Source organism: Sapajus apella, unplaced genomic scaffold, assembly GCF_009761245.1.
Source record: "Sapajus apella isolate SASKATOON/1434 unplaced genomic scaffold, GSC_monkey_1.0 scaffold182, whole genome shotgun sequence".
In the NCBI taxonomy this organism is placed as follows: domain Eukaryota; kingdom Metazoa; phylum Chordata; class Mammalia; order Primates; family Cebidae; genus Sapajus; species Sapajus apella.
Window position 1 is genome coordinate 466,019 of NW_022437122.1, and position 13,701 is coordinate 479,719.

The window sequence follows — 13,701 nt, forward strand, 5'->3', positions numbered from 1 at the left end:
CCCCCTCCATCCTCCCTTCACCTTCCTGCCCCCTCCATCCTCCCTCTGCATTCTCCCCTCCACATCCTCCCCTTGGCCCCCTCCTCTTGGCCCCCTCCTGTCTGCATCCTCCCCTCCCCATCCACCCCTCTGCATCCTCCTCTCACCTTTCTCCCCTCTGCATCTTCCCCTCCGCCTTCTCCCCTTGACAGTCCTAGACTCTGCCCTTGCCCACGGCCAGTGATCCTGCATTTCACCTGCAGGATGACGTGGGACCCACTGCAGTGGCCCCATGTTGGTATGGCATGGCTCCTGGGCAGTACTGAGCATCTCGCTGACTTCCTCGTGCAGTGCTGTGTTGGTCTGAGCTGCCTTCCACTCTGTTTCTGCATGTGGAGGAGATAACACTTTTGCCTGATAAACGGCGGTGTCTTTGGTACCTGGCACCTGTTGATTTCCCCTCACCTGTGTTCATGTTTGGGCCTTTCACTGCAAGCATCAATGGAAGTGTTTTGAGTCTGGGTATTTGAGGCTCCTTACCCTGGCCTGTGCCATTGGGCACGTCCATGCCAGAGGCCCCCACCTTGGCACCTTCCAGTTTAGATAGGAACACTGTGCCATTTTACAGCCTCTGTGTGGCCCTTCGAGTGGCCCAGGCCAAGGCACCAACAGGGCACCCACCCTGCACCCCCTGTCCTCCCACACCGCCTCCCTCCTGGAGAGCCTGGTGGTGTTGGAATCACCAAGGAAGCCCACCGGCACTCCCTCCTGTCCCCTCCTGCAGGCACCTGAAGGAGATCTCAGAGCTGCAGAGCCAGCAGAAGCAGGAGATCGAGGCTCTGTACCGCCGCCTGGGCAAGCCGCTGCCCCCCAACGTGGGCTTCTTCCACACGGCGCCTCCCACTGGCCGCCGGAGAAAAGCCAGCAAGAGCAAGCTGAAGGCGGGCAAGCTGCTGAACCCCCTGGTGCGGCAGCTCAAGGTCGTGGCCTCCAGCACAGGTCGGCCTCCGGGTGCAGGGTTGGGATGGGTGCGGGCCTGGGGACCCCTGAGTGAGCCTGGGAGGCAGGCTCCGTGCAGGTGTGACACCCTCAGACCTGGAAGACCAGTTGGGGTTGTGTCCTTACTGAACCTGCTTTTCCTGGAGCAGAGGAGTCATTGCAGCATGAAGGCAGCCGTGGTCCTCTGTCCTCATGCAGAGAGGGAAGGCCCGTGAGTAGGCAGGGGCTGCTCAGAACTGGGCCTGACTCTGTAGGCTACAGCTGTGCCAGGGAAGCTCAGGCTGCCCTCCCTCACCTGCTGCTCTGCAGGGCACTGCGTGGATGGATGGTGGCTGCCTTCTTTGACCCATTTCTCCAGTGTGTGCCAGCCGCGCAGCTGCTTTTGGGGACTGGGGGAGAAAGGGGATGGTGGTGATCTCCCAGTCTTGTTAAAGGTGACACCTAGTCATTGAGTGGCACTGGCCTGGCTCCAGGCAGCCACTAGCCCACATCCCTGCATGCCGGGGCTTCCTGAGGCCTTCTGAGCAGCACTGCAGCCTGCCTGCTGGCTGAGAGCCTTGGCATCCTGGGCTGGAGTCCCTGTGAGCCCAAGGCCCCAAGCGTGCCAGGCAAGCTGCTGTAAGCTCACCATAAGCCCACAACCTTTGGGGCACACATCCATGAATTATACCCATTGGACGGGTTCAGAGCCACTTCCCAGAGCTAAGGGAGACTGAGATAGGAGGTGCACAGGCCACTGACAGCCTGGGTGTGTCTTCTGTCACTGTATTTGCACAACGCAAGTCCAGCCACGGCAGTGGGGGCTGGTAGAGACTGGGCACTTTCTTTGATCTTCCCCAACACTCCTACGCGGGAGATGTGGCCATGTGCCTGTGGTCTGCAGGAGACGCGAGCTTTCCCAAGGTCACCCAGCAACGAGCGGGCAGAACAGACTCGACCCACACGGCCCCGACCTGGCGGCGCCTCATCGTGCCTGTCGCCCCTTCTCCCCCCGCCCAGGTCACTTGGCTGACTCCAGCAGAGGCCCTCCCGCTAAGGACCCTGCCCAAGCCAGTGCGGGGCTTGCTGCAGACAGCACGGGCCTGAGCGGGAAGGCAGTGCAGACCCAGCAGCCCTGCTCCGTCCGGGCCTCCCTGTCTTCGGACATCTGCTCCGGCTTAGCCAATGATGGAGGCGGAGTGCGTGGCCAAGGTGATTTCCAGCTTGCCTGTCTCCGAGCATGTGCTAGCCACATAGGGCCTCAGTGGTGTCCCCAGGAGCACGCCCGTGTGGTGTAGAGGGGTTGCGAGCTGCGGCAAAGGCTGTTGAGAGGCTTCTTTTATAAAGGAGAAAAAAAAAAAGACATAATCTTTGGATGAAAATAATGGAATTGCCCCAACCACCACCAAGTCTTGCTGTAAGCAGCTCAGGGGGGGTGATGCTTTGCTAGAGCGGACCTCGGGGAAGTGGCTAGGACTGGGGAGGGCAGGGGACCTGGCATCCGGCTGTGTGCTCCAGCGCCAGTTCCCAGGCACTGGCTGCCCCACCCCCACCCCCACAGCAGAGCCAGATGGTGCTAAACACCGGGTCCTTCCAAAGTCCAGAGGGACGGCTGGGGGGACGAGGGCACAGCTTTCGAGCTGGGAGTTTGGCCTTGAGGAGGAAATTCTCTCGTCAACGCTGCGTGGACAGCAGCAGCTGCTCAATAAGGTGCTCTCCTGTCCTCACCATCTCTGTCCAGAGAAATCATGGTGACCATGAAGCCGCCCTGCCCCGCCCACCCCACCCTGCCCGCCCTTCTCCGGGCTGCCTCTCTTCTGCTCCTCCCGCTGCCTCCTTCCCATTACATGGTCAGTGGCTTTGGTGCTCCGGGCTGGGCTAGATGGAGCCGTGGATGTTAAGTGACGAGGCTGGTGTGGCTGTTGGTGTGGAGGAGGAATCGCAGCAACCTGTACTTGATGAGTGTCTCTTTGTTTTCTTCCCTTTATATTCATTTGCAGGCTGGACGGTTTACCACCCAACGTCTGAGAGAGTGACCTATAAGTCTAGTAGCAAACCTCGTGCTCGATTCCTCAGTGGACCCGTATCTGTGTCCATCTGTCTGTATTTGTTCTTTTGTATTTTATCACCTCCTGGCCCTTGGTTTTCTCCCTCCACCCCCTCCCTGTCTTCATTACCTTTCATACATTTCATAGGATGCCTCCCCCACCCCACTGAAGTCACCTATTTAATACCAAAGTGGAACCCCATGAGCCGGTCCCCTGGAGCGGCGGCAGCCCGCGCCTATCCCCCGGCCCCAGACATCGCGTGTGCATGCTCATGGCTGGTGCCTGGGCACGGAAAGCATGTGCAGCGGCTGACCTGCCTTCCACCCCGGGCACCTCCGTCCAAAAGGACAGGGTCCCTTTGCATTTTTTTCGTCACCTCATTTATTTAATTTTTTTTTTATGTTGGATGTGGTTTTTTTTCTGTTGCAATTGTGGCGAATATACATGTCCGCTGTCCCCAGTTCCAGCGACAACAAAAAGACAACCCCAACCTCCTCCAGACACGCACGGTGTGTGTCACGCGTGTCTGGACTGTGAAGACACACACATAGCGAGCCTATATGGTTCTAAAGGTCACTGGAGGGCGTGGCTTCTGTACCAGGGCCAAATCCCAGCACCCAGTACCTCGCATACCCACCGCCCCTCGCCCTGCATGTGGAAATGCTGAGAGAACGTGCTCCAGCTCGGCCTCCCCAGCCCCTCCCCACTGGAAGGGCAGGTCTGGACCCCTCTGTCATTGCTCTTCACCCACTGCTGTCTCCAACCCAAAATAGGAGAGTGACAGCCTTCCGGGCGGCTCTTCTTTGGAGCATGCATCCTGCCTGGCCAGCTCCTTCTCCCCCAGCCAGCAGGAGCACTTTAGTTGCTGTATTTTCCTGTGACCACAGGGACAAAGTCAATGATGCAGTTCCTCCAATCGCTACTAAGCCAAAACTCAGTCCCAGTATCGCTCAGATCCTCTGGAACACATTTAGGGCCCAGGAGCTCCATCTCCTGCCCGGGGCTATCCCAAAGCACGCAGCTTGTTTTTAACTCTCAGGACAATCGGCCAATGAATCAAAAGCTGTAACGCTTTTAGGCTTTCATCTTTTTAATAGGAAAATTAAGCTTTTTAACAATTGGATTGGTTATGCTGGTTTGGGGCACATGACTTTTTGCTTGTACAATAAAGATACATTGTGTTTGTTGGGAGCCAGAGGCCATGTTTGTGGGAGGCGTCCACTGCCATCCACCCACGCCATCAGAGGTCCACGTGGGTCATTGTTCTCTGGGCAGGCAGGTCGAGGACACAAGGGCCATGTAGTAATGCCAGGGCCTTCCCAGGACTTCCCGTTCGTCTGTTTAACAGGCTGCCCTGTTTTGGCCGCTGTGTCATCTGGGCTGTTGGTCTGGGGGTCAGGGCGGCCCGGTGTCTGGTGAGTTGCTGAGTCGAGTCTGGAGGGTGGGCGCCCACACACACACACACACCCCTGCGTCTCTGGGTCTTCTTGTGGCATCCGGCTGTGGTCCCTTCTCTGCAGCCAGGTCTCGGCCTCTGCTGGTCTTGTGCCTCACTTGGTGCTCCTCTTCTGGGTCCTGTGTGTGCAGCTGCTGCTAGGGCTGGCACTGGGGCGAGGGCACCTGGGAGACTTGGTGCAGGGCATTGGTGTCAGGTGTGGTGCCTGTTCAGGTCCCACTTCCCTCTCTGTGCTGTGTTTTGTGGTATTGCTTGTTTTCATGGCTTAGCCTCCCTCTTGGTCTTAGTCTTTTGGGCCATAAAGTCCCCTCCAATCCCCCCCACTCTGGAGTTGCTGGCCAGGGAGAACTCAGGTGGGCCTCTGCCCTGGGCACCTCTCAAGCCTGGTCTGCATCAGCTTGGGGCAGCTGAAGTCTCTGCCACTCTACTGGGATGTGGCTGGGACTGCCCCCTCCTGTCTCTGTGCCCCCGGGCTGTGGAAGCTGGACTTCTTGTTGAGCCATCCACCTGCATGCACCTCTGCTGGTCCTGGGTAAACTCACAGGATAGCTCAAAAGGGAAGGGGGAGCTGTGGGGTCTGTGAGGAGACTGAGCACCTCCAGGGGAAAGACTCCGGGGATGGGCGCAGCCCTGTGAGTGCTGAAAGGCTGAGGACTTGGGCGGAGGCCATGGACTTGCGCTGGGCTTGGAGGCCAGGAGGGAGGGATGCAGGCAGGGTTAGTGTGAGCACCTGGGCTAGGAAGACGCTGAGGTGGGTGCATGGAAGATGCCACGGGGTTGGGCGTCACGGTTCAAGTAGAGGAGGAGTGGGGTGGATGCCAAGGTGCGGCTAGGGAGGGGCAGCCGGCACAGCCCAGCCTTCACTCCCTAGAGCCTAGGGAGAGCTTTCAGCTCACTGCCCTGGTGTGGGGCACCCCCACTTCCTGGAAGAGACAGTTCCAGGAAAACAAAATGTGTTACATTTTGAAGTATAGAAGGATCTTGGCCTCTGTGGAGGTCAGAGAAGATGAAACGGCTCCAGGCATGGTAGGTTGAGGCCAGACCAGAGGGTGGGCTGGGGTTGCCCAGGTGGCTGTGCCAAGGGGTAGAGCAGGGCAGCACAGTGCAGCAGGCACCTCCAGAGGCCCGAGCTGACTCGAGGTGCAGGACAGGGAATAAAGCAGTGGAGGCTGGAAGCAGCAGGTGGACAGAGCCCTAGAGTGCAAGGCCCCCACTTGGAATCCCCGTGAACTAGGCCCTTTGGCGCAGACCTCTCACCCAGCCCGCAGACTCCTCCGCGTTGTGGTCAGCAGATGCTGTGGTCAGCTCATACGACCCAATGCCTTAGAGCAGTCTCTTTTTTTTTTTTTTGAGACAAGGTCTAGCTTTGTTACCCAGACTGGAGTGCAGTGGTGAGATCTCAGCTCACTGCAACCTCCACTTTCCTTGGCTCCAGCAGTCCTCCCACCTCAGCCTCCCAAGTAGCTGGGACCACAGGCGTGCGCCACCACACCTCGCTACTTTTTTGTATTTTTAGTAGAGACGGGGTATCACCATGTTGCCTAGGCTGGTCTAGAACTCCAGTGCTCAAGCGGTTCACCACCGTCGGCCTCCCAAAGTGCTGTGATTATAGGCATGAGCCATTGCACCCGGCCCACTGCATTCTAAGGGATGGTGGCCTTGGAGCCAGGAGGAGGGTCAGGTGCAGATGCTGAGATGACACCTCTGGTTGGTTCTGTTGGTTCTGCTGCTCAGAAGCTGGGGTCCTTCCGGATCCTTCCACCTGACTGGGCAGGTGCTGGCAATCTAGTGGGCCTTTCTGCACACTGGAACCATGGGGTCTGGGTTTTCTCTACATCGCCTGTTGGCTGTAGCATGTTTGGCTCAGGGACCGTCCTAGGCCTCCTCTCACTGTGGAATGCTTTCATCCCTCCCGGTGGGAACAGAGTGCGTGCTCAGCGAGGCCCTTTGCAGCAGGTGTTCAGGAGGCCTTGGGGCAGAGGGCACCCAGAGAAGACTCCCACCCGGCACTGGTTCACCAGGCCCTGACCTCTGCAGCCAAGGTTGTCAGTGCTGCGAGCCACCGTGGGCTGCCCGTGGGGCGTGCCTGTGTGCGACAGGCCTGGTGCAGGGTGGGATCATGCAGCTCAGGGCAACAGGAAAACAACCCTAGGTCTCCCTGGGCGGAGTCAGGCAGATCCTGCTTCCCAGGAATCTGGGAACAGTTTTTGGCTCAAGAACGTGGTTGTTCAATACGTAGACACCCTAAAGGGGGTCTTACCCTGGATCCTCATTTTTCTTCTGTGCCAGAAAAGGGAGCCAATGCTGACTGTGGGGTGGGCTGGCCCACCTCAGAGCGCGGGAGGTCGAAGGGGGGGTGAGGCACAGCTGCCAGGCCGCCTGTGAGGGGAGGTGGGCCGCCCCGCTGTCCGTGGGCACCTGGGCAGTATTGAGCCCTGCGAGGTGAAAGCGAGTGTGAGGGATTGCTCTGGGGCTGACCCACTTTTTAGGCCCTCTGCCCAGGCACACACCCTCGGTTTGAATCCTTCATGTTGAGGTGTCTTGGCCAGAGGCTGAGGGTCTGGAGGGGGTGGGTGCCCGGGCCACCCAGAGGACAGGGCCGTTGACCCAAGAGCTGTTTTTATGTCAGAGCGAGTCAGGGCTGGAGTGGGGAGGGAGCCTCTGCTTGTGCCTTGGGGGTTCAGCCGATGTTGACTGCACAAAAGCAGGAGATGCCAAGTCCAAGAGCCAGCCCTCCTGTCATCCTGTGTGCTGCCACTTTTACATTCTGGGAAGAAAGCAGCGGATCTCCCAACCACTGGGATGAGGCCACCAAGCCCCGCCCCAGCACTGCTGAGTAGTTTAGGGCCTCAGCGCCACCTCTTCCCGGGCCTGGCTGGGGACGGAAGCCCCACAGGGAGACTGAGGTGGGTCTGGTGTCACTTGGCCGCCTCCTGAACGTCGCCTTTGCTCTCCTGTTGCTGCGTTATGTACAGGAGGCGGGGGTGTTTGTCCTGGCGCAGAGCGAGCGGCAGGGGGCCAGGTGGGGCTGTCCTCGGGTGACGTCTGCATGGTGGGCAAGTGAGGGGCAGGGCCCAGGCCAGGCTGAGGCTCTGTGGAGAGGTAGACTGAGGAGCCACCCAAGGATGGGCAGGGCTGTCCAGAGCGTGGGGAAGTCTCTGCCCCAGCTTAGTCGTCTGCAGTAAGTGGCGTCGGACAGCGTGGCCTTGAAAGGCTGGCACCCATTGTTTTGCCAGAGGTCTAGAGCCATCTGCCCACTGGTCTTTGGGGCCCAAGTTGAGGAAGGGTATGGAGGCCTCTGTGGGCCAGGGTTGCTCCCTGGCTCTGAGTGGGTGCCGTGTCCTCAGGACACTCCCGACCCCGGGTTCCCAGGGCGGTGAGTCAGTCTCAGCTTTGATCGCAGGTCCAGGCTCCCTCTGGTGGTTCCCAGCCAGCAGCCGGCCTGTTTGGTGTTCTTCCCAGCTTGGCAACAGCCAGGAGTTAGCCCTGAATGTAGAGTTCCAGCCACACCAAGAACTGCCAGACAGGCACAGAGCAGCTTTTTGAAGCACCTGGCTTAGGGCTGTCTGCACGGGACCATGGCTGCAGCCCCCCCACAAAGCCTGCCGGGGAAATTGGTGCCCACCCAGTGCCCCCACAGGTTGGATCCCAGCCTAGGCTGCATCACAGATTTCAGGGGCCCCTCTGCGCTACAGAAAACCAGCCAAACCTCCCCTGCAAACTTCAGTAAGCCTTCCACAGGATATCAGCTGTGTTCCTGGCAGGGTTTCATCTCAGAACACAGCAGCCAGGGAACAGCCTTTCAGAGGTGCTCACCCAGAGCCCAGCTGTCTGGATCCCTCCCCCGGGCTCCCTCGTTTTTATTCGAACAGTAAGGTCTGCAGCAGAATGCCACCTCACCTTTCCCCACACTAGCTCAGGAACAGACAGAATGTACTGAAAATACTCAGTTGAACTAGGTTTCCAAGTCCAGGACACACAGCTCAGGCCAAGCTTGGGCCAAGGAGCTGGGTGACAAGTTGTCCGCTGTCCCCCGAGGCAGGAGGCATGAGCCCCTTTGGAAAAGGAAGGTGGACGTTGCTGGATTTCCTGAATCCTGGGAAGATCAGAGTCACTTCTCTTTAGGTCTGCTGGGAATAGCGCTGAGGAGTGTAGTTCTGCTGGGGAGAGAGTGTGCTCCTAGGCAAGAGGCTGTGGGCTGGAGTGTAGACAGAGCCCGTGTGGCTTTGCCGAGTGACCTTGGGGAAGTCTGAGCCTGTGCTTGCCCGTCCAAGCTCTGCCTGCCCATAGGATAAGCGGGGATGGCCGCACCTCCCAGCCCACCCTGCCTTGGGGACCCCGTCCATACCAGGCTGGGCACTGACCTGCCAGGACATGGCATTCAGTGTAAACCAGATGGCCTCTGGGCAGCTGGGATCAGTCGGTTTAGCGGCAGTCCCAATTACAAGGAGGCCAGAAGTGTTCCAGGCTGAGGCCTTGCCCTATCCCTTGTGGATACTGACTGTGCATGTGGCATGGTGTCCCCCGACATTGGAGTCAGCCCCTACATAGAAACTCTCAGGTCCCCTACTCAACACCTGCGCTGACCTCATCAGAGGCAGCATCTGAGATCCAGACTTGGCCTCCAACCTGCAAAACAATGTATCTTTTTGCACTTGGAAAACCTCTGCTGGGCTTGGGTGGCCAGGCCCAGCCGTGCCCAGCTCCATTCCTGAGCTCCTGTGGCCGACTCTCAGCAGGGTGTCCTGCCTCCACCAGTGGGGCGCCCAGAAGCCTGATGTCTGAAAGCGGTGTGCTTTGCTTTTTTCCTTCTTTTTTTTTTTCTTTCTCTTTTACTTTTCTTAGAATATGCTTCTAGAGACAAATACTTCTCCCTGAAGCTTGAGGGCTTGGCCCTGGCACCTCCGCCCCCTCGGCGAAGCTCATGGGAGCCTGTGCCCTCACTCCGGGGGCTGCCCCGTTTCCCCCGGCCGGGTCGGCCCTCTCTCTGAACTGCTGCCTGTGTCTGCCCCTCCCTGCACACTGACGACTTTTGCTTAGTGTGGTAGCGTGTCCCGGTGTGTGCTGTTCTGCCTAACCCTGTGGTCTTGTGTCGTTTCTTTTTCCCTTGCAGGGTCTGCCCTGAAGCGTCTCTGCCTAGGCAAAGAACACAGCAGTAGTAATTATCCGGGTTTTCTCCCCCTTTGTCCTCTCTCATCGCATGGGCTTTCTCGTGGCTAGCGCACATCAGGGTTCCCGCGGCCGGGCGGGCGTGGGCCTGCCCTGTGCCTGCTCCATGCCCCTCGGCTGGGCGCCGCTTCGCTTCTGCCTGGTGGGATCGCTGCCCTCGGCTCCCCCGTGTGTCTCCGTGGCGCCTAGAGTTTGTGCGGTCTTGCCAGTTCACATCTAACGGGCTTATCCTTCCCCGGAACACCCGCAAATTACCAATCATTAATTGGCTCCTTTTCCAAAACCGTAGGAATGAGTATTTCCTTGAAGTCCTAAAGATGAGTGCCTCCCCACGAGGAGAGATGCCAGGACTGAGTGGGTATTAGTCTACCTGGGCCACTCACCTCTCTCTCTCTCATCTTTCTCTCTCTCTTAAAAATTTTTTTTTTCTTTTCTGGCTGAACTTTTCATGTAGGAATAGCTCCATGTGTGTCAAACCTCATCACTAATTTTTAATTGTCTGTGTCTGTGCTTTTTCATTGCTAGCCACTAAAGTCCACTACATTTGGGGACAGCTTGTTTGAAGAGATGGTCATTAGGTTGTTTTTCTATGCAGAAAATTTTTAAATTGGCTTATTCAAAATTGCCAACCAGAAATTACATGTATTGGGTGGAAAGGGTATGATTTAAAACTTTTAAAGTCTCATTTTGGTCCCTTAAGAGCCCCTTTGAATGAACCAGCCGAGTGCTCTGGTGTGCTAATGGTCAGCAGGGCGGCTCCCAGCTCCCTCCTGCAGCACAGCCAACGGCAGGAGCTGGTGGGGCCACGTCAGGCAGCCCCAGGCATGGGGACCCTTTATGAATACCTTCCTCCATCGTTCTGGTCAGGACAATTTCTACATCTGGAATTCCAAACAATCAGGCCATTAAAATTCATGGGAATGCAGTCAGCCAGCCCTGGCAGCCATTTTCCCGAGGGCCAGGGGTTCGCCTGCAGGCCAGCCAGCCCTGGATGCTGAGCACTCTGCACACGGTACTCCCACCGCCCCTGCGTCCTCATGTTATGGCTGAGGATGCACAGGCCAGAGAGAGCCTGAGGAACCTTACTCTAGGCACCGTGACGCTGAAGCCCAGTGTGTCTGGCTGTGCTAGGAGTTTCCTGAGCTCTCTCACACGTGAGTCTGGGGACGGGCAGTGGTGGGCACAGAGTGGACGCTGAGCAGAGGCTGCAGCTGCTGCAGGGTCTTGTTCCCTGGCCTGGCTTCTGAGGTGGGTGATGGCCACCTGGCACAGCCCGTGGAAAAGTTCCACGGTGTCTGATCCTGGGCAGCCAGGCCCCTTAATCCGACCGCCTCTTGAAGCAAGGTGCTGCCTGGCCCAAGTGAGACCATTGTCTCAGCTGTCACGTAAGAACGAGTGCGGCCAGCCCACTGGGGGCCTGGGCGCGTGTGTGGCGTCACCAATCCTGGCCTGTGTGTGACTCCCCAGGGTCCTCCACCAGCAGCCTGGCCCCAGGCCCTGAGCCGGGCCCCCAGCCCGCCCTGCGCGTCCAGGCGCAGGTGAACAACAGCAACAACAAGAAGGGCACCTTCACGGACGACCTGCACAAGCTGGTGGACGAGTGGACGAGCAAGACGGTGGGGGCCGCACAGCTGAAGCCCACGCTCAACCAGCTGAAGCAGACCCAGAAGCTGCAGGACATGGAGGCCCAGGCAGGCCGGGCTGCCCCTGGCGAGGCGCGGGCTGTGAGTGCGGGGCGGGCGGGGCGGGCGCTCCTGGGGTGGGGTAGCTGTGCCTCCAGCATTTGCTAGTTCCCTGTGTGGCCGAGGGGTGTCCAGTTAAGCTCTTCACTTTCGTGATCCGAGTTCATTCTCCCCACAGCCCCAAGAACTAGGCTTCTCCACTTTACAGATTGGGAGGTGAGCGACGTGCCCACAGCGCCACAGCTGGCAGGTGGAAAGGCCAGGCCAGGCCAGGGCTGTGACTCCACAGCTCAGATACAGCAGCAGCCCCAGCCCGGGCAGCCTGGGCCGCACACCCAGAGTTGGTAGCCCTGATCTCAGCAGACAGACCCACCTCTGCCCGAGTTCTGTTTGTGCCCAGGCTGGAGACCAGGGCAGGTGTGTCACCCCTGAATGACACCAGCGTCGGGCTGTAGCTCACACACCTGAGCCAACGTGGGGCGGAAGTGAGGACCTGCTCCCCTCGGTTTTGACACCTCACTTGTTCTGATGTCAGTGCAAATTGGAGGAGCATCTGCTGTTTTTCAGTTTTCTGGAGAGCTTTGTGGAAGATCGGTGTTATTTCTGTCTCAAATATTTAGTAAAGGTCATTCGTGAAGCCATCTGGACTGGAGTTTTGTTTCTGTGTTTTTTAGTGTGGGCTTTCCTCTATGATCTTCTACCTTGAAAAATTTCAAACACACAGAAGAGTTGAAAATTCTGCCGTGAACATCCACATACCCACTACGTGCATTCCAATTGACATCTTTGCTGTGTTTACTACACACCTGTTCATCCCTTGAGGGTACAGTTGCTACTGCGGATTCAGTTTCTTCTATACTTCTAACACCACTTGGATTTTCTGTTTCGTTTTGTTAAATTCTGCTTTTCTGGCAATTGGTATCTCTAAATGTATCTAAAATTTTAAATTAATTGCCATAAAATTATCCATAATAGCTTTTATTTTTCCATTTGCAGGATTTACAGTGATGTCCTGATTTCATTCCTGACGTTGGTGATTTCGGCCTCCTCTCTGCCTCTCCTCTCTTTCCCTTTCTTTATGCAGTCTCCTTAGGGGTGAAGATTTTATTAGCCTATTCAAAGAACACGTTTGGTGCTTGAGAGTCTTTATCGTATGTTTCATTAATTTTTTTTTTTTTTTGCCTCCTATCATTGGGTGAATTTTGTTGTTCTAGAAAGTTTCTTACAATGTGTTCATTGATTTCTAGCCTTTCCATTTCAATGTACGCATTCAAGGACATAAAGCACCCACTGATGGTTTCAGCTGCATCCCAGAAGTACGTGCAGCATTTTCATTAACTTTTGTTTCAAAATATTTTATCCTTTCTGTTGCTATTTGCAGTAAGTGTGGTTATCAGTTTTCGGCGTGTTGTGTGTGGCTGCACTGTGGCAGGACAGCAGACTTAGTGCTTTCAGGCTGTGGAGGTTGTCAGGACTGGCTCTTGACCCGGGTGTCAGTCTTTGTTGCTGTTGTATGGATGCTTGAGCTGAATTCACTGTTTCCTTCTCTCCACATCCACACTCCCAAGCTCTGCCACTGTTACTTCTGTTTTGAATGACTGCAGGGTCCTCTTGACAGGTACACCTCCGTCAACCTGAGTCCTCAAATTTATTCTCAGTAGAATCCCATTATTTTAGGACAAAGTCAGGAATCGTGAACATGGCCCCACAGTTCTGTGAGGCTGCACCCAGAGCCTGGGCAGGCTCATCTCTGCTGCCTGGGTCCCAGGTACATCAGTGTTTAGGATTAGCAGAGCTAACTGTTGTTCAGATGTTCTGGATTCTTTTTAAGTATTAAGAGTTTTTTAAAAAAATTTATTTTTGTCATAGCTGTATATATATCACAGAATTTACCATTTTACCCATTTTCAAACATACAGTTCAGTGCCATGAAGTACATTCAGAGCATTGTGCAACCATCACCACCATCCATCCACCGAACCTTTTCATCTTCCCCAAAGTAACTCTGTCTCCATTAAACACTACTTCCCCAGCCCCATTTCTGGTACCTCAGGTTTCCCAGGCTCTTGTAGCCTCTGTCCTTCTTTCTGTCTCTATGATTTCGACTACTCTAAGTACCTCGTATAAATGGAGTCATATGGTATTTGCCCTTTGGTGACTGGCTTATTTCACTTGCTATAATGTTTTCAAGGTGCATCCATGTTGCAATATGTATCAGAACTTTTTAAACATTAGCCAGGCGTGATTGCGCATGCCTGTAGTCCCAGCTACCTGGGTGGGAGCATCGCTGGGGCCCGGGAGTTCGAGGCTGCAGTGAACTATGGTCGCACCACTGCACTCCAGCAGAAGTTGTTGAAAACTGCTTCCCCCTTGAATGGGCTTGGCCCCC

General features: G+C 56.3%; 1 protein-coding gene across 11 annotated transcripts in view; it reads left to right on the top strand.

Moving 5' to 3' along the window:
- The window catches only part of WNK2 (WNK lysine deficient protein kinase 2), a 136,361-nt gene that overhangs the window by 115,335 nt on the left and 7,325 nt on the right, over positions 1-13,701 (top strand). For 6 of the 11 annotated variants that reach the window (XM_032268486.1, XM_032268491.1, XM_032268492.1 and 3 more), the window contains exons 23-27: positions 764-978; positions 1,978-2,169; positions 2,958-3,056; positions 9,575-9,619; positions 11,098-11,354. In XM_032268486.1, the coding sequence (XP_032124377.1) occupies positions 764-978; positions 1,978-2,169; positions 2,958-3,056; positions 9,575-9,619; positions 11,098-11,354 (808 nt within the window). Of the gene's footprint in view, positions 1-763; positions 979-1,977; positions 2,170-2,957; positions 3,057-9,574; positions 9,620-11,097; positions 11,355-11,490; positions 13,157-13,701 lie in introns of those variants that run through there. The other 5 variants (XM_032268495.1, XM_032268489.1, XM_032268494.1 and 2 more) reach the window with 5 other exon arrangements.